The sequence below is a fragment of the Cavia porcellus genome, unplaced genomic scaffold (assembly GCF_034190915.1).
Source record: "Cavia porcellus strain 051 isolate PalLab524CR breed Dunkin Hartley unplaced genomic scaffold, mCavPor4.1 scaffold_27, whole genome shotgun sequence".
Classification (NCBI taxonomy): Eukaryota; Metazoa; Chordata; class Mammalia; order Rodentia; family Caviidae; genus Cavia; species Cavia porcellus.
The window spans coordinates 47,263,879-47,284,107 of record NW_026947510.1 but is presented as its reverse complement, the minus strand read 5'-3'; the positions used below and the strand labels follow the sequence as shown (position 1 = coordinate 47,284,107).

General features: G+C 33.2%; 1 protein-coding gene across 1 annotated transcript in view; it reads right to left on the bottom strand.

Moving 5' to 3' along the window:
* Positions 1 to 3,217: 3,217 nt before the first annotated feature.
* Positions 3,218 to 20,229, bottom strand: part of Etnk1 (ethanolamine kinase 1) — a 64,077-nt gene continuing 47,065 nt past the window's right edge. Inside the window, exons 5-8 of the mRNA XM_003470334.5 lie at positions 16,021 to 16,104; positions 12,932 to 13,092; positions 9,088 to 9,161; positions 3,218 to 8,772 (exon numbers count right to left, since the gene is read on the bottom strand). Of these exons, the coding sequence (XP_003470382.2) occupies positions 8,700 to 8,772; positions 9,088 to 9,161; positions 12,932 to 13,092; positions 16,021 to 16,104 (392 nt within the window). The 3' untranslated portion in view covers positions 3,218 to 8,699. The remainder of the gene's footprint in view (positions 8,773 to 9,087; positions 9,162 to 12,931; positions 13,093 to 16,020; positions 16,105 to 20,229) is intronic.

Sequence of the window (20,229 nt, the reverse complement as noted above, 5' to 3'; positions counted from 1 at the left end):
ATGGGGAATCTTTTATTTATACATTTGAGCTCAAAAGCCAAGCAGGACAATACACACAAATTACACTGAAGTACAGCACAATTGTATTTTGAAAGCAACCGAAGGAAAATAACATTCAGAATAACATTCATTTAAATGATCAACTGTACATCAGAGCAGTTTTCTTGTTTAGTTGTCGTTTTCCTTGTGCTACTTGGGACTGAATCCAAGACCTGAGCGTGCTAGACAAACGAACTACATTCCCAGCACTCTCCTCCCCAATTTTAAATTTTGAGACTGGGTCTTGCTAGGTTGCCCAACCCAGCCTAGATGGTTTGATTGTCCTGCCTTTGCCTCCAGAGTAGCTGCAATTATAGGTGTGTGGCATTGTGCCAGGTTCAAAATATTTTTCTTAGGAAAAGATTTGAGAGGTGAAAGAGATTTGTCATTTTTCTTCAAGTAACTGACAAGAAAATGATAAAGCAAAAGAAATGTATTTCATTGAACCATTCTTGCACTTTTCTGTATGTCTGAAATGACTTTGCATAAAGTTACACAAATGGATACAGATGCGTACCATTCATTCCAACTGACCACTGATGGAACCCAGTAACAGCCCAGAGCACACCTCACACGCAGATCTTGGTTTCTTAATACCATTCCCTAATTTAGGGGGTGGGGTGGCGAGTCAGTTCCTGGAAAAAAATAGTTGAATTGAGGGTTGAGGCAGACAAGGTAACGAGATGAGCCTGGAACACTGAATGTTGTCAGAAAAGGAAATGCTTAAAAGTGATGTGGGCATGATAAAAAAGACACAGAAGCCCACCTGAAGGAGCTCCCAACTGCCACTAGAACATCACTGACAAAACCACTGTCATGGAGTGTAGCCCATAGAATTGACTATGATGTATATTCTATTAAAGTAAATAAATGTAAGGAAGGCAAGCTCTTCCTTATAATAAAAGTATAATGTGTGAATGTAGAAGGAAAAAAGAAATCCTTAAGAAAATCAACATTAGCAAACACAGGAATTGCTATGGGCAAAACTCACCAATGGATGCTTAACTGAATGATGAAAGGCTTACACAGTTTCATAGTATCCTTCACTATATTTGCTAATGAAGAGATGGATAAACCTGAATTACTACTTTAAGTGATCAAGATCAAAAATCACTACAGGTTGAACATTCCTCATTCGAAAATCTAAGTCTGAAATCCCATGAAATCCAACACTTTTTAAGCACTGATAGGACACATTATTTCACACCATAAACTGTTTCGTGGACAAAGTTATTTTTTAAGAGTAGTGTATGGGACTGGGGATTTAGCTCAGTGGCATAAGCGCCTTCCTTGCAAGTGTGCGGTCATGAGTTCGATCCCTGGTACTGATAAAAAACGAAAAAGACAAAAAAAAAAAAAAGTAGTGTATGAAGCCAGACATGGTGGTACGTATCTGTAATCCCAGATACTGGGGATACCGAGGCAGGAGGGTCACAAGTTGGGGCCAGCCCTGTCTGGAAATATAATTCAGCATTTTCTGGGGTCAGTTTCCAGTGGGAGGTGGTGGTGAAATTATCTTCAAGTTATGTGTATAAATCACTTCATCTTTGGACTTAGCTCCATCTCTAAAATATCTCATTATGTATATGTAATATTTAAAAATCTGGTATCTGAAACAGTTCTGGCCCCAAGCAGATATACTTAAAGAATAACCCAACTATGGTAGTTTACATACTAACATATTACATCCTCATGATACTCCTGAAGCTATCAAGTCAACGAATGTATTCCTAACATATGCATACACTGCAAATCACGTATCATCATGGATAAAGGGAGAAACATGAAATGTGGTCAGAAACCTCTGTGGATGGACTAGATACTTGGAGGTATTCTTTCTAGACTTTTGGCTAATAACAAATCTAACTCAATAGATTACATTCCAATTGATAAAACCAAAATCTGAGTGTGTATCTGAAATACAGCTCACACAGATCTCAGAAAGATACGAGGACCAGTGCTTACAGTACAGTGCTAATATACATGTGCACAAGGTGAAACTAAAAAAATCACTTTGCAGCCATCAAAATAAATATCGGTGGTGGCAGGAATTTTCAAGTGCTGCCAAACTGGAGGATGGAAGTGGGATGTTGGACAAGCAGCAAAATATTTATATAATCACAGTAAAAAGAGATATACAATGAAGAGATAGGTCAACACCTTGGCCAAATAATCAAAATCAACTAGTTCATCTCAGGTATGAAACCCTCACCACACCATCACTTTTGACTGTGGTGTTTTGGTTGAGGATACACAACCTGCAGCTTCATTAGAGAACAGATACACTCAATTTGGGGAAATATTCTATAAAAACATCTACACAATTACTATCTTGTTACAAAGAACTGCTCTTCATGGTTTATACTGCCTAAAGGCTGTGCTCATTTTACGGATCTTTTCATATCCACCGCTCCAGTAACCACACATTTTAAGAACATAATGAATAGTGAAGACGCCAAGTACACAGGAGTGGTCAGAAGGATTTTTTTTTTTTTTTTTTTTTTGGAGACATTATCTATGTAACTCAAGCATTAATTCCCTGACCTCATAGCAACCTTCCTGCTGGATTACAGGCATGTACCATCATACCCAGCAGAAGCGTACAAAACTAATCAGAATGTGCTCACAAATTATGTAACACTCATTCTCAAATTATCAAAGTAAACTTTTTCAAAACTTAACAATGTAGTATGAAATCAGAAAATGATTTAATCACTTCAAACATATATGTCCTTTGTAGTATGTTTACAGCCCTGTGTGAGTTGATGCGCGTATCGTCATCCGGTCTCCATCCTCTTCCCCTCCCCTCCTTCCTGCCTCCATCTCCCTCTTATGAAAAAGCTCTATCTCCCTACTTCCTGTTATCTACATTTTATTTTGCTCTATGAATGAGAAACCATGTAATATTTAAGCTTGTGTGTCTGGTTTATTTTACTTTACATTATGGTCTTGAGGTTCATTCATTTTCCTACAAATCACTCGTTTATTTTTATGGCAGAGTAATACTCCACTGTTTGTAAATATCCTACTTTATTTATCTGTTGATAGACATATAGGCTACTTTCAATATTTAGCTATTCTGAATTTTGCTGTTATAAACCTTTTAAAAGTCTTGTATTTCTTTTACAAAATAAAGATATCAGTAAATTGACACCATAAAAAGATTATGGATACACTATAGTTAGAACCCACCTTTATTGTTACAACCAATTTTTATTTACAGAATATAAATCTCTTCAAAAAGATACATTCCTTCATTTAATCAATGGTAAAAAGCTTTATTAATCAGAAATAAAGCCTAAACATCACTTACGTTTAAACAGAAAAACAAATAGCTTCATTAAAAGTTCATGAACATATAACAAAAATGTATTTTTACTTAAGCAGTTACATGAATCAGGCTGTTTTTAAAATTTCTTCCCAGGCAATGCCTTTTTATCCACAGAACTAATTTTTCTTAAATTAACAGCTGTAAAAATGTAAAAATTAAACTTTAAACATGAAAATATGCAATGAGAAACAGGAAGTATCTCCATTAGCAAACAGATTAACAAATTCTCAGACACTCAGATACTTTCTGAGGGATATCAAACATCCACATCAAAGGTCGCATTCATTGGAGAGGTATCAATACATGTTCAGTGCTGAGACTATTTGTAGCACTTACAGTATATACAAAGCAGCATTGTACTACTACAGTTCACATTTGATGAACACAAATTTAAGCTTTATGCCACAATTTTCCAATTCAACACACAGCTTAGTGCGATGACGATTACTCTTCATTTTTTTCCCCTGCACATGGGCTAATATCATATCTTTTTCTTAGAGTGATAGTGTATCTTAAAATTCAAATACTTCATATCATGGAAACTTGACTTAGCTGTACAAAGGCTCCTAAATACAGTATAATCAGAAAGCTTCTTCTTTGCAGATTCCTTGCATTTATACTTTAGTAGATACATACAGAAAACTACCTCAGATTATTGAACAATAAAAATTTATGTATGTCACTACCTAAATTTAAGTAGCAACACACCACAACTAAAACTATGGCAAGCAAACATTCTCATCTCCTCCACTGCTTTTTCAGGGGTCTTTTCCAAGTCACAGGAACTAGTTTACATAGATACAATTGGGTTTCAATCTATTCTTAAAGTTCCTTATTAAAAGTTTGGAAATTTAACTAACAGCCTACCATTCCAATTAGCTAAATTATTTCTTAGTCTTCACTGACTAGCTGAAATATAATTATACAATGTTTTCACCTTTTATGAATCCTTACATTTTGTTAAAATGATTAATCCCAAACACCCTTATTGAGTAAAATGATAATAAAAAGATATGGGTAGAGAGCAATTTTTCATAATTAGAAAAGCTACAGGATTCATAGTGAATACAGATACAATGGCATAGTAACCCTGTTGTTTTATAACGTCAGTAGTATACTAAGTACATAAAGCACAAAAAAAAGACATAAAAGAAAATTTTAGGAGGAAAGAGGACTAAAATAGGTTTACACATTATCACTATTTTTACTCATGCAAATAATTCAGATTTTCTTTTCATAACACACTGTGATCCAGAAATGAAAATCCTCAGTGTAAAAAACTTTTAACTCATCAACTCATCAATTTAATTTTTGTAATATTAAAAGTAATACAAACCTCAAATATTTTCTTTTAGTACAATATTTACTGTCTGATTCCCAAAGATGGGGGATATTATTTAAATGATATTTTTCTGTTTAAAGACATCAAATCCAAGACTTAACACTATAATCACACAAGTTATATATGTAATAGGAAAAAAAGGTGGCTCAACAAATTTTTTTTTCTGAAGAACGAAAATAAGTGTCTTGTATGTAATTAAATTTCCCAGTAAAAGGACATTCTGAAATATAAATGAACTAAAGAAAATCAGATGTAATCAATTCTGAAATAAAGATAAAGCTACTTTAACCACACACTTGTAATTCTTTTTCCTTTGTGCACAGTAATTACTAGCATGACTTCTGTGTAAAGTTGTGCAAGATGCTGCCAATAACAAAACTCTCCTGTCACAAAGCATAGTTAACCCTATCATATGAATAATTAATATTAATATCTTAAGTCTGTATTATTTTTGAAAACAGTATAAATTGCTTTAAAGAAGCTTAAAGCAGAAAATCAAATGGATACTTTCATTGTATTATGAACAATGAACTCAAAAATTGTACAGAAGGCTTCTATGTAAAAAAGAAATACATGATTAATTTTAAAAGTGTCAGGTTAAGCTTTTCATTGACAGTGTTTGGGGGTGGAAGTCTGGAATAATATACATTAATGAAGTTAAAATATTTTTAGTAAAAAATAGAAATAGTTGTCATTAAAAAGATTACTTATGTCCTTTCTGCCTTTCACAATCATACAACAACTTTAGAGAAGTCATCTGAGATATGCTTATATTGAAGATCTATTGTCATATCTCTTATATGTATATGGGATTTAGCATCACACTGAACATCAAAGTTTTCTATAGAAAATGTTAATAACCCTAAAGTGAAAAAAGATAATACTTCAGTTTGCAATCATTAAATCGTATTTAGTTTCTCTTAGCTTGGAGCTGTGACTCATAGATGGACATGTATTAGTTAGTAACAGTACATAAACTCACTGCTTCCAGAAATCTGACCTCACAAAAATTAACAGCAACTAACAAATGGGGGAAATTGTATTAGGCACTGAGAGGCTAAATAAATAAGTACAGACACTGACCAAAGCTGATAAACCCTATTCCAGTTCCTGTTATCTCTCTGTGCAGCCAGAACTGTTGGCTACTTCCAGTCTAACACCAACAAGCTGGGTCATTTCCTGACAGGAAGGTTTCTACAAAAGGGAAGGGAATTCAAAACAACACTCAAATTTCATAAGCAAGATACAATTCACAGTAATTTACAATTTTTTATTTACACTGTTTTATATACATCCAGGCAGACTTAGTTGATGAGTTTTGTGCTCATATTGATCTCAGATGATCATGGGAACAGTATGATTTACTACCACGTCTCTCTGACTTCTATAAAATGGTGGTAGCATGGGGTTAGGAGAGAAAAAAATCAAATATTACTTATCAGACAAAATCATAAATGTATGTAGGGGAAAAGAGGAAGGGATGTGGGATTTTGCTTGTTAAAGCATCCAGGCCACTATGGTCTACTGACTAACATTGAACAAACATGAATGCCACATCTAACAACCATTTTCCTATTTACAAAATGAGCTTACTACCAGTTGAGTGATTAGGTAAGGCATTCAAGTTCCTCAGCTTTAATAAAAAGGCAACTGATATCTCAGCAAGCCACATGTCGAATTTCAGAAGGATGAATTCAGAGTGCTGTTGAGATTTACCCTCCTTTAGAAACCCTTAAACGGTCAATATAAAGGGAAGTAATTTTGAACCCTATTACCAGTCTGCACTATGATCCCATAAACCTGTATAGAAATAGGAGCATCAAAACACCCCAAATCCAGTAGAGAGAAGGTACTATTTTACATATCTTAGTATGTTCCCAAGATCCACTGCACACTTCAGGGCCAGCTAACCCGACAGCTTTCATTCCTGGTTACATTCACTTCTAAACGAATCTCTCTGAAACAGTTACAGCAATGGCACAGCTAGCAGCTACGCACAGTCTACCCCAACAGCTCAGTGAATCCCTAGTCAAACCAGGTTGGAAATAAGAATATTGAGTAAGGTAGAAAAATGATCTCTCCTCTCTCATAGTTCTACAAGATATATACTCTTGCATCTTAAAAGGCAGGAAGCCAAAACTCAAAAAACTATTACATATTCCTTATCATTCCACAATGTTCTAATCATAGATGAAAATTCCACCAAAAACAATTTCTGAAGTTCACTTTAACATTATAAAAAGCTATTAATTTTTATTTGATTGGTTCCACTCATTTAGTCAGCTAGGCAAAATTATATTAATTTTACAGTAATATGGTGTATAAAAACAGAATTGAACATTTATGACATTGGGGAGGTAGAAACCAAATCTTGGTCTAACACTGTTACAGATACAAACACAGTAAGATCCTACTTACGTAACTAGAATTTACCATTTAAAATGCCCTTTTAAGTGTTTTGACTTACTTTATTAGCTTTAAACAGCTTGAGATAATCCAAGAATTTTAATGCACTTGTCTGAGAATATAAGTCATTTGGAATAATACATCAGACTCCTCGGAAGATTTCTCAGAGGATAAATTTGTAGTTGCATACTTGAAATATGCAGATCCATTAAGCTAACTTTGTACATGAGCACTTAAGTGACCAAAGTGCAAAGCTTGTCAGACTAATTTTCTAAGTAAAGTTAACCATGACCGCACAACTTCACAAAGCAGTCTTTAAAACTTTAAGCCCTCTTAACTATTCCAAAGCACTAACTTCCTTCCACTCAATTGCTTCCCTCTTAGCCCTAAACCAAACAAAATATATAAACAAAAATACAATAAAGCAAAGCAACAGAAGCCCTCCTACCATGCATATCTCTGCTTAATTCACATTTTTTTTCAGGTTTGAAGTATACAAGATCACTATTCTAAATGTATCCTAAATTCTTATTTGATTCTTTTAACTGCCTCAACATATTACTCTGACATTACATGTACCAAGTCATCACTATCACACTAAACACACAATAAACTAAGACTTGAAACCAGGATATAAAAAATGAATCTGAATAATTTTTAAGACCTTAATCTAAATATTTTCTTGTTTTCAAGTATGATAAATTTTGTGTATTTGTTTGAAAAATTAGCAATACCAACTATTAATATAAAGAAAGCATCTCAAGTAAAATGAAATTTTTGGTTAGAAACAATTTGATAAGGTAAAACTTACACTAGTAACTTAAATGACTGCATTTAGCATTTGCACACATTTTTCAATACAAATTTTGGTAACAATCATTATACTTATTCCAAGATTATATAGTAAATATGTTTATACTGCTAGACTACATAGACAAGAATTTCATTCTAAATTGTATTTCCCCAAAAAAGAAATGCTTTCCAATATTCAATTTAACAAGATGTATCACCAACAAAGACAGTGAACACATTTCTCCCTTCCAAAAACATAGTTCCATACGACCATCCTAAATTATCTATACGGGTCAGTGACTGGCATTTCAAAAGTAAATGATACATTTCACTTACAGTGAAATCAGAATAAAAGGTTACACTGAACAATCAGAATGGTTTTCTAAAATCAATCTTCTTAACATAAAGCTTTAACAACATTTCTCTAGAGTGCTCTGACTGTATATACTTAACAGAGAAAACTAATGAAAGCAGTCACAGAACCATGTTACATTTATAATAAATAACCCACATGACATAAATTATGAAAGCAAGGCTCAAATTGACATCTTTTGCAGATCTAACAAATCTCTAATCCACCACATTCTGACAGCAATAGGTATAATTCCTGAAATCATTCCGTTTATTTTAAAAAATAAGATTGTTTTTTTCTTTTTAGAGGCATAATTTGTAAAGCAAAATAACCAAATTAAGTAACAGAATTTTAACAGATACTGGCTTTTTGGAATTGCTTAAGAAAAAAATTCACAACCATCGCTCAGCTACTTGAGAATGAATGAAATCTCTTCTTTACTCAGGCACTTTTAATGCAGTAACTTCAGGCTTCATTTTAAAGTACTGGTTAAAACGAACTATTGCATACCTAGTGAGGATACAGAATGATAAAAAAAATTAGTGAAAGCCAAAAACTTAAATTTTCTTTATTTTCACTCACTTTCTAAGCTTTCTAAATTTTCAAAGGACAGACTTTTAGTTTACTGCACCCCCTACTGGACAGTCTTCTAATAGTGACAGCACTGAACAAGGGTTAGTACAGCAGATTCTTTAGACAGATCAATTACCAAATCTATGAAGCCTTTAGAATACAATGCAATAATAAGAATGCTCCTTTTGAGTTTAAATGTTAATTCAAACAAAAGTAGAGGCAAAAGGAATGCATGTAAAAAACTGAACTTACCCAAGGAAATCGAACTCAATAGTGGAATATTTGGCTTGAATCAAAGCCCATAATCCCCAAAAGAAATGAGAAGCCTTTAAAGGAGGGAAGAAAAACAAAGACTTAGGATAATGTATTTCTTTATAAAACAAATTGTTAATTCTATTCATCAATTGTATACACAGTACTTTTCTTTTTCTCTTTCTTACTGGTTTTGGAAATTGAAAACAGTATCACTAAAACTATTAATTGTATTAAATTTCTATCCTGAAGCACATACTTCCCTCAATAGAAAAAAAGAGAAGTTGGCATTTCAATGAAAATAACTGATAGCATTTGTTCCAATGATCAAATCTAAGAAACTGGAATCTAACACTGGAATTCTAAGCATTGGAATCGGAGAAAAACTGTGTTGATTTTGCGAGTGTGACAGTGAGTGCACTGTAGTACTACCAACTTCTATACAGTGGTAGTGACACCAGAGACGTGAGGTTCTTACTATTACGTAACGTGTCAACACTTGGCAGACCTACAAAATTAAATCAATATTTTCCAACTAATTAATGTGAAAATTACAAAATCATGAACAAGTAAGAGCCTGCCCAAGTAAACCAATGAATTCTAAGGTAACAATAGTAAAAAAAGGCATTATGTTCATACCACATACTGCAACTAACCTTAAAAACCATGTCAAATTTTGCTGTAGTATCAAAAAATATGTAGCTATCTGAAAAAATAAAATACTCCTTCTTCCAAAAATGAAAGTATGTGAAGTTATTCTCTCCATATACTTTAGCCAAAACATTGTGCTACACTGAAACACAGGGCATAAACAGATCCGAGAATCTACCTTCAATTCAGGCAGACATTAAAGAAATTTGGTGAAATAATGCTCTTAATAAATTTTTATTCAGGGAAGTTTTTTTTTCATTTCTAAGAAGTGATATTTATCTTACATGTAATGAGTTTTGTATGGTAATACAAAATGATTCATGAAATCACCATTTGACCGTCTACTTATTTTCAACTTATAAAGTGGGAATCTATCATAAAATAAGAGAATCAATGCTTTACACTGTCAAATGGTATCTGTGGTCACATTAGGTACGTACTAGTACACTTACATTGAACCTATTTTAGAGCAACTATGTCATTATTGGTCACCCTTTCTTTCTACTACTGTTTTATATTAAAGCAAGATCGCAGAAGTGTTAACGCATGGGTGAAAGAGCACGAAGAAGAAAGACTAAGAGTTTGCTTTTATTTCATTCTACACTCTTGATAAAGTATTCCTTCAAACATCTGAGCTCTGACATAATCCTAATGATGCTCCCGGGGATGAAACTAATACATGGAAATAGGACAAATTTGCTGGTTAACAAGAAGCCACACCCCACTTTCTGGCATATCCTTTCTACCTGAAGATAACAAGGCCCTGATGCAAGAAAAGAGCAAAAAGCACTTAACAAAGCATCACAGAATTTTGATAAGAGGAATTAAAACAAAAACTATATGAACTAATGAAATGTTTTCAATGGTTTCTTAGTAAGAACTGTACGCTGATATCAGACTCTCACAGTATATAATAAACTTACTATATCACGCATATTCAAAACTTGTAAATTTAGAGGGAATGCTATGAGCAACACTATTAAGAGTTTTGAAGTTTTATCTATCAACTGCCCTTTATCCCTTTCCTACCAGATCTTTTATCAAATATGACACATTTTACAACTCTATTTACCTTTTATAAGCTACTTTTTTTTTTGTTTGTATTTTTCATTTTTATCGGTACCAGGGATCGAACTCATGACTGCCTGCTTGCAAGGCAGGCGCTTATGCCGCTGAGCTAAATCCCCAGCCCCAAGCTACTTTTTTCTTAAATTAGGTAAAGGAGTTTTCTCCCAATTCCAATTTTAAACAGAAATGAGTGTTAAATATTACCTCTCCAAAAGTTATCTTGTATTTTATCTTGTATCTTATTTGCCCTCCTAAATTATAAGCATTTTTGAATATTTTGCATTACTTTTAATCTACCTAACCTAGAGCAGCAATGTGTACTTAGTAAGAACCTGGCGGTCAGATCAGAAGCAATTGTATTTTTAATACCATGTACAGATATGACCACAACATCCAAAAAAAGGTGCTAAATACAAATGTTTACAAGTAAATCCAACTTAGCTTTCTAAAAGCAAACAGTTGATTGCTGACTAAGAATTACTTATGTAGAAATAAAATCAAAACATGTTTGAAGATCAAATGGAAAATATTAAATGAGCAACACAGAATATAACAGCGATAACATTCCTCGTTAACTCAAATCATCTAAATAGGAGCACTGACTCTGAAGTTACTTAAATGACCTAGTAGAAAATAAAACCCTGCATTTTCGACTTTAAGTTCACACTTAAGTAGAATAAACAAAAACAGCAAGCACTGTAGGCCTGGCTAGAGAGTATGTCACGAGTTGAACCAACAGTTCTACTAAAAACAGGTATAAAAACAGCAGGTAAAGGCACAATATAGCACACACCCTCTTATTTGAGATGCATTCTAAGTGGCTTCAGGGCAAATGCTTGCTGCTGTTAAGATTAGGGACCACTACATTTGTGGGCCACCATAAGGGTCCATTTGTAAAAGACAAATATCCCTTATGTCAGCTGTACAAAACTGTATCAAAACTTATACAGAAAGAGTTAAAAAAAACTGCTTGGTATTCAATTTAACTGTGTAATACTCTGGTTGAAAGCTCATGTTCATGTATCACTTTATTTTCAGAAGGATTTAAATATGTTATTTAAAAAATAAAAGGATATGAGTCAAACATGATAGACACATGTCTGTAATGCCAACTACTCAGGAGGCTGAGGCAAAAGTGCTGCAAATTCTAGGTTAGCCCAGATCACTAAGCAAGACCTGTCTCAAAAAAAGACGTAGGGATGAAGTCAGTGGCAGAGCACCCAGTTTCAATCCTCAGTGTCACAATTAAAAATAATAGTTAATGCTGGGAAGGGTGGCGCACTCCCATAATCCTACGACTTGGAAGCTGAGGCAGGCAGACTGTTGCAAGTTCGAGACCAGCGTGGTCTACAAAGTGAGCCCAACACCAGCCTGAACTGCACAGCAAGACCCTGTCTCAAAAAGACTAATAATAATAATAGTATTAGTTAAATGAAACTTTATATTAAAAATATAATGAGAAGTAGGTTTGGAAAATAAGAAAGCATTAACATTACTAAAGGAAGAGGATTAGTTGTTTATTGAGAAAGGTCTTGAAAATGTAATTCTATTAGTTTTCCCAATCTGTATCTAGCATTGAGCTGTGATGATTAAATGCAGAGTGGAAAACCCATAAATCTTTTTTTTTTCTTTTTTTCTTTTTCCTTTTTATCGGTACCAGGGATCCAACTCACGAATGAATGCTTGCAAGGCAGGCGCTTATGCCGCTGAGCTAAATCCCCAGCCCCAAAACCCATAAATCTTCCTTTGATTACATGTATTTTTATAATGTAAAGAAACAGATATAAGAAACAGCTTTACATATTAATCCCAACCCCTAACTTTCATTCACGCATTAATAAATTATTACTGATCACCTACCTTATGGCCATCATTGATCTACAGGCTGTGGAGATAACATTGAATGAAACAAAAATTGTGTTCTCAACAGCAAAGGAATGGGATAAATTGTAAATAATCATGTTTTTTCATTATTTTGAACAAATCTTCATAAAGGGCCTGGGGGGTTAGTTCTGTGGCACAAGCACCTGCTTGACAAGCACAAGGCTCCAAGTTTGATCCCCAGTACAAAAATAAACACATAAAGTTCTATTAAGAACTGGTAATTGTTTACAATTAAACTTACCAATGCAAACTGATTGACTTGGATGAAGAGTATTTCTACCTCCCTTTCAGTAACTTTGGTCCTAAAACCCTTATACTCTTTGTAGGCTTCAAGGTAAGCACGCAGCCACTGGCTTTGCAGTTCTCTATCTGGGTAACGACTATAGTCCACATCACTCACACCTTTAGGGAAAAAATACATGGCAGTTTTAAAAACACAAACTCTTCTATACACCTTAACCATCATTACCACCACCATTTTTTCATAAAAACTAACAGAACCTTTCCATTTCAGATTCAGTAGTATATGTTAAACAGCATTTATTAATAAATCATTCTATATTATAGCTCAAACGCTAAGGCACAATGTTGTTCATTATCATAATCAGTTCTCACAGTACACAGCATGAACCACCTGCACCCAAAGCCCAAAATCTGCTATTTAGCAAGTACCCCGAGAGAGTTTTAGCACACTAAGAGCACAGTTTGGAGCATAACTGAGGCTCCAAAACTATTCTGAGGGTGAATCGGGGTAAGAAATGCATTATTTTACTGACACGTTATATACATATCTGTTATGTTTCACAAAAAAAAGTACTGTCTTCCAACTCTGATATTTCTATTCCTTTTTCCTATTTCTTAATTTTAAAACATCATTATCCCATAAATTCTACTTCATGATCTAGTTTTAAAAATACAAGTCTAGGAAATAGAGTTCTATGTTTTCTGGTACACGAGGTTCTTCTAAATTCATCTCTAGTCTTACAGCTTCTTTTTTCTTCTCCTTCAGCAACTGTACTATACTCAGAAAAAGAACTCATCTTAGACTTTCTTTCCTCTTCCCTGCAGTGTCCTTCTTTCTCTTATATTTGAACATTCAAGTTCTACCTAATTTTCTATTTTAGCACAAATTTTTTCTCTACAAAACTGCTCAAAGGCACTATGGTTAGCTCATTCATATCCACAACACTATGTTACTAATATGGTTATTATCGTATTATACGCACAGCTGATTTCCCCAACTAAAATGAAAGGAAAATATGTACAGCAGCCTGGCATGGTGCTGCAGGCCTGTAATTTACCCAGTGCTCTGGGAGGCTGAGGCAAGAGGATCTCAAGATCAAACCCAACTTGAACAATTTAGTAACTTCATAAGATTCTATCCCAAAAATATAAAATGGTAGGGAATGCAGCTTAGTGCAAAGGACCTAGGTTCAATTCCCAGTAATTATCACATTTAAAAAAAAAAAAAAAGACAGAAATAAAGCAAGCAAGCAACACATATGTGGAGTTATCAGCTGTATATAATAAGCTTCATGGAAGCAAATAAATAGCAATGTGTCAGTCAAAAATTTTAGCCAACTATTCCTCAGACAAAGAACTTCTATCTACAACACATGAAGAATTGAAAAAAATTAGGCCCCCCCAAATTCAAAGACCCAATCCAAAAATGGGCATCTGAGATGAATATGTACTTCTCAGATGAAGAAACACAAATGGCAAATAAATATTTAAAAAAATGTTCAGCATCACTGGTTATTTGAGAGATGCAAATTAAAACAACACTGAGATTACAGCTTACCCCAGAAAGAATGGCTGTCATCATGAAATCAACCAATAGCATATGCTGGCAGGGCTGTGGTGAACAAACCCTTCTCCAGTGTTGGTAGGAGTATAGACTCAGGTGTAACCATTGTAGAAATCAGTGTGGAGATTCCTCAAAAAACTAGGACTAGAGGCCCCATTTGATCCAGCTATTCCCCTTCTGGGTATCTTCCCAGAATTAAAAACATCACACCTCAAAAATATATGTACATGTTTATAGTAACACAATTTTGTAATAGGTAAATCTTGGAAACAACCCAAACGCCTATTAATCGAGGAATTGAAAAAAAAAAAAAAAAGATGTGATCTTTTTTTTACAATGGAGTACTACTCGGTCATAAAGAAGGATAAACTTGGGACTTTTACAGGTAAATGGATGCAACCCGAGACCATAAGCGAAATAAGCCAGACTCACATGTGTAAATATCTTATTATCTGCCTAGTGTGAGAAGCTGAAAGAATAAATAAGATCCAAAGTATACAACAGGTATTGTAAAATGGGAAGAAACTGTTCAAAAAGAAAAGAGAAACTGGGATAAGGAAAAGGAAAAAAGAAGGAAAGGAAAAGATATACACAAGATAGTTACACTATTAATCTCCTTTAGTTCATCAAAACGTATGGTTTGTACTTCCATTGTTTCATCATTTTTTCATGCCTACATCTTATAATGAGAGCCTACTATGAAGATAACAATATGTAATGTATTAACCACTATTAATCCCTTATTTTGTTTTAAAATTTTGTATCATTTTTCTCATTTAAAAGAAAAATTTTCCAACTTATTTTTGTTTGCAAACCTGAAATACATAAAAACACATGAATGCAAGAATGTGTACTAATACAAATTCAGCAATGAAATTTTTCTAGTACGTATAAACCATCCAAGAACTTTCTTAATCTTTAGTTATAAGACAGTTCATGCTTCTAAACACAGAGCATTAAAATGAGTTTTAAATGAATTCTGATATAAAAGCAGCTAAACTTTTGTACTTGATGATTATAGATTAATATTTAGGAGTAAAAATCACTAACATTTTACTTATCATAATCAAAATGTTTAAGCTTGACTTTAAAAACAAAAGACATTTCAAAAGTACAAATTTATAACAGAAACAGCTTGCTTTGTTTGTTTTCTGGTGCTGGGGATCGAATCCAGGGCCTCAAGATGCTAGGCAAATAATTTACTGCTGAATATCCTTCAGCCCCAAAGGGTTTTAAATGATAATAGGTTCAACTCTTAGCACCTTAAAAGTCTCGGCTGAAGCCACAATCACCATTTTTCTCCTAGCCATTATTTTCTGAAGGCAATTATGGGAGAAATTTTGAAGAAATCTTCTTTTGAGGAAGAAACCTTTTTCCTTCGGTAATAAAAACAAAGAAAAAGTTTCAGTAAAAGTACAAAAAGTTGCTCATGTTACCCCAGCTGATCTTTAAAAAAGAAAAAATAATTCTGAAAATACCATTTTGAAGTTAAGTTACTCTATTATTTAAGCCTTAGATTTTACCTGCAAATTCATTGAAATGATTTCCAATATCATATGCCAGGTAGTTGTATCCACAATATTCATAATCAATGAACTGTACATCACCTATGTGAGACACAAACACAAAGATATTAAAAGATCACATATAAGATCAGAAAATCCCTATGCTATTTGTAATTAAATAGCTTCCAATATGTTGTCTCAATGTATGTGCTTGATTACATGCACTTCTGAGACAATACAGGGTAAGGCTGTGAATTTTATGGCAATGAGCTTTACAAAATTCAAATTATGTCTCTTAATCAACAGCTTCTCATGAACACTAATGGCCACTGCATTAAGGGAAAACTAACAAATACTCTTTCAGATTCTACCAAAAGCAAAATATGTTTTTCACCACACGGGGGCATCAGTAACTTAAAACTTTCAGTTTAATTAGTAATAACTATTTTCTGGAAATTGTTATAATAACTATGCCATTTTAACAAACACTCAATCTATGATACCTACCAGTAAATTAATGAGCTTACTACATACAAAAATAAAATACAAATCGTGAAAGACTTTTATTCCGTAAATCTGACACATAATGCTTTAATACTTTCTGACAAAGAATTGAACAGTATCACCAATGTAAGAAGTTGGTTCTATTTACCTGGAAAGCTACATAACTAAGGTTTCCACATTTGAGCAGCATTAAGGTGGCAGTTTCATCTTTTAAAAAGAATGACAGTTTTGTCTCAATATTATAAATTTGAGAAATTTTTACATAAACTAATTCAAGATTCCTATTTTAAATTTTGCTACATAGGTGGGAATTTAGCTCAGTGGCATAAGCGCCTGCCTTGCAAGTGCGCTCTTGTGAGTTCGATTCCCAGTACAAAAAAAAAATTTTTTTTGCTACATATATACTATATGTATTTCATTATTATTCTCCAAAGATAATGTTATTCTCCCTGGAGAAGTGAAATAGTCCTATTTAGGGACTTTTAATTGTGAATAGGGCTTTACCTGACAAGATACAGCGTCTATATAGCCAAAAAAAAAAAGTAATCTCACCATCTACATTAGGGTCAGATCTTTTAAAAAATTAACCTGAGTCACTATATACACTATCACAGCTTACAGGGGTACAAGGTTAAAAATGGACAGAGATAACTTTAAGAGTAATTTTCAAGCTGTGTATATTGAGAAAATGGGTAAAGTTCTGTGGTTCTCCTACCTGTTAGGTAACAAAACAGACACACTAGCTATACACAGTGGCATTTCTTAAATAAAAGATTATAATGCTATACCTAAATCTATATCAAAGTATTTTAACTATAATGCTTTGATACAGATTTGTAAGTTTAGGTTAGGGAAGTACTATACACTGATTACATGCAAGCACAAAGAAAAAAATTATATGCCAAAAAAGTGATGAAAAACGTAGGGTTTTACATAAAAGCAACTCCTTTACTGTAACTATTTTATATAATTCTAGCAAAGAACGGATGATGTGCAGCTTGGTGACAGAGCACTTGCTAACACACACAAAGCTCTAGGTTCACACCCCAGCACTGGGAAAATTTTTAAAAAGTCATACCTAGAGTAAAAACACAAGGAAGACGAAGTATATTCCAGTTAGCAAAACTGAATGAATACTGTTACAAAAAAAGTTTTTTTTTAAATGTGAGAATAAATTATCACTGCAATTTAACTCCAACCATTACATTCTTCAATTCCCAGAACATTATTCTACATAAATTCTTACTGCTAACTAAATCACTTTATGGAATTGGAAATCGGAATGGAGTGTATTTTAAAACTTCTTTTCTAGAAGTTACCAGGTATGAAAGGGTGCCACACAAAAATTACTTGCAGCTATGAAAATCAAACAAACCAAAAACATCTCATTTGCAAAAAAAAAATTTAAGAAATTAAAACTGCCATAAGGATACTCAGTCAACAAAATATGATCCAAATTATTAAATATGCCTACAGAGAAAAAGAAACATACTACATGAGAAAAAAAGATGAATGAAAATAAAAACAAAATGTTTGATTTTATTACAAATGTTAGACAAATGACTCTTTAGTTTTCTATTTTTTTAAATTTTTTAGTCAATATTACTTTTTCAGAGGAAAATGCTATTTTAAAAAATGAGATGAATCCTCTATATGAATCTATTACTAAGCAAAAAACCAAACACAATGATTCAGAAATACCTATCCACAAGCCTTCAAACAATCAGGATACAAGATTTATCAAAGCATAACCTGAGCCTACTGAACAGTTTTAATACATAACTTATAAGATTGCAGCTGTTGATTGCTTTAGCTCTTTAAACACAAATTCTTGTAGAGCTCATATCAACTGTTACAAGCCAATAAAAATACACAGCCCAGTTTTGAAGCTTACTTTTGCCACATAAATAAAAGCTTCTATTTCAGTTTTAATTTTCAAATTATATTTAAAATTTGGCAAATATAGTTAAAATGGCAGGTTAAAAACATGCCTGCCTGTAAATAGTTTAATTAAAACACAGACCATTTTAACAAAATGTTTCAGCATGACAATTTTAGCAATGACTTTCTGTAGTAACATTAATTCATTAAATCTAGCCTTTATTTTTAAACGCTATGTTGAGTTTATAAATAATGAAATTTAAAAATAAGAAAATGAAGCTAACAAGATACAGATGAGGCTGTTACCAGGCTCCGTGCATGTGAACAAGTGATGCGATAAACCTCCAGTCTGTGCGTTTAAGAAGCACGGGGTGCGCCGCCACATGGCAGCAACAATGGCATACCTAATCTGTAGCAGATGAAGAAAATTTGGCAAACTCACATTTTACAAGACACAAAGCTTAAAAGGAAAGAAATTTTTTTAAAAAATCTGCATTAACTATTCTTTTTCAAATTATTACAAACAAAGTGGAACTCAACCTTAAATTTAATCTTCTGCAACAAAGTAAAATTAGGCTTACTGCCTTATGTAGGGTGCCAGAAAAATCAAATTACAGTATTGGAAAATGCTTTCCTATCAAAAGAAAATATTATTTCTTTTCTCCTATAAATGTAGTTTTTGATTCTAAAATTTTCCATGAACTGAGGTTTAAGGGTGGAGGGCAATGAGACTATTCCTTAAAATGTTATGTGTGTATTCTCAGGAGGCAAGCAGGGATTCTCAATTTGCAAGGTTCTCAAGGATCGTTGGCCTCTAAAACACCAACAATCCACTAGTTTAAAGCCTAGCACTGAATTTTACCTTTATATAATTAACACAATGACAAACACATAATGGGTAAAGGATATGATTAACAGATAAAATGGTAATCTGAATTTTCAAAGGTTACCTTCTGGAGTTTTAACTATTTCCTTTATATTTTCTAAAGTAATAAAAATTCACACAGTGATTATACTGTTCAAATCTCAGCATACTAAAAAGTCTTCCAATTTCAAAAATACTTTAAAACAAAAAACATAGTGAAATTTACAGTTATATAATTTTATCACATGACACATCCCTGGATTCTACTATGTTATTGCAAATGATAAAGAAATAAAAATGAAAAGTAAAATAGTCAAGTGTAAACCTAAAACTCGTTCCAACTCATTCATTCTGCTCTTAGGCAGGCAGAAAGATAATTTAAAAAGTAACAGTAGTTATAGTAATGTTACAAAAGCTTTCTCCCTTACACTGGAAACCACAGGGAGTACTGAATCTGGGAAACAAGTGCGCTGCGTTTGGTATATTCAACATTTAGAACTTTCTGTCATGTGACTGTTCTATAACACAGCTTCCTGGAGGGGCAGTAAGGTACCTTTCACTTTTCATCATATAAATCACAGCAATTAATTCCTAGCACATGAGAAGGACTCAAAAAACCAGTAGAGTAAATAAAGGATTGGCAAAGAAAGCTATGACATAATAAGAATGTATGTTTAAAGGAGAAGAGCACAAATATTCATAAAATACAGAAGAAAGAAGTGTGGTGTTTTCTGTCATTCTTATCCAAATATATGATTGAATATAGTGGACCCAAATGCATTTGTTTAAAAAAAAGCTAGTTATAATTTTAGATCACTCAGGAGTTTTTAAATTCATGTAGATTTCTTATTATCTGACTTAACAGGATATGATATTTTGCTAACCACTGGTACAGACTATGAATACAGGGTTAAGATTATCCTTCAGAAAAGTATGAGAAACTTTCTTGGGTGATGAAATGTTCTATACTTTTTGTA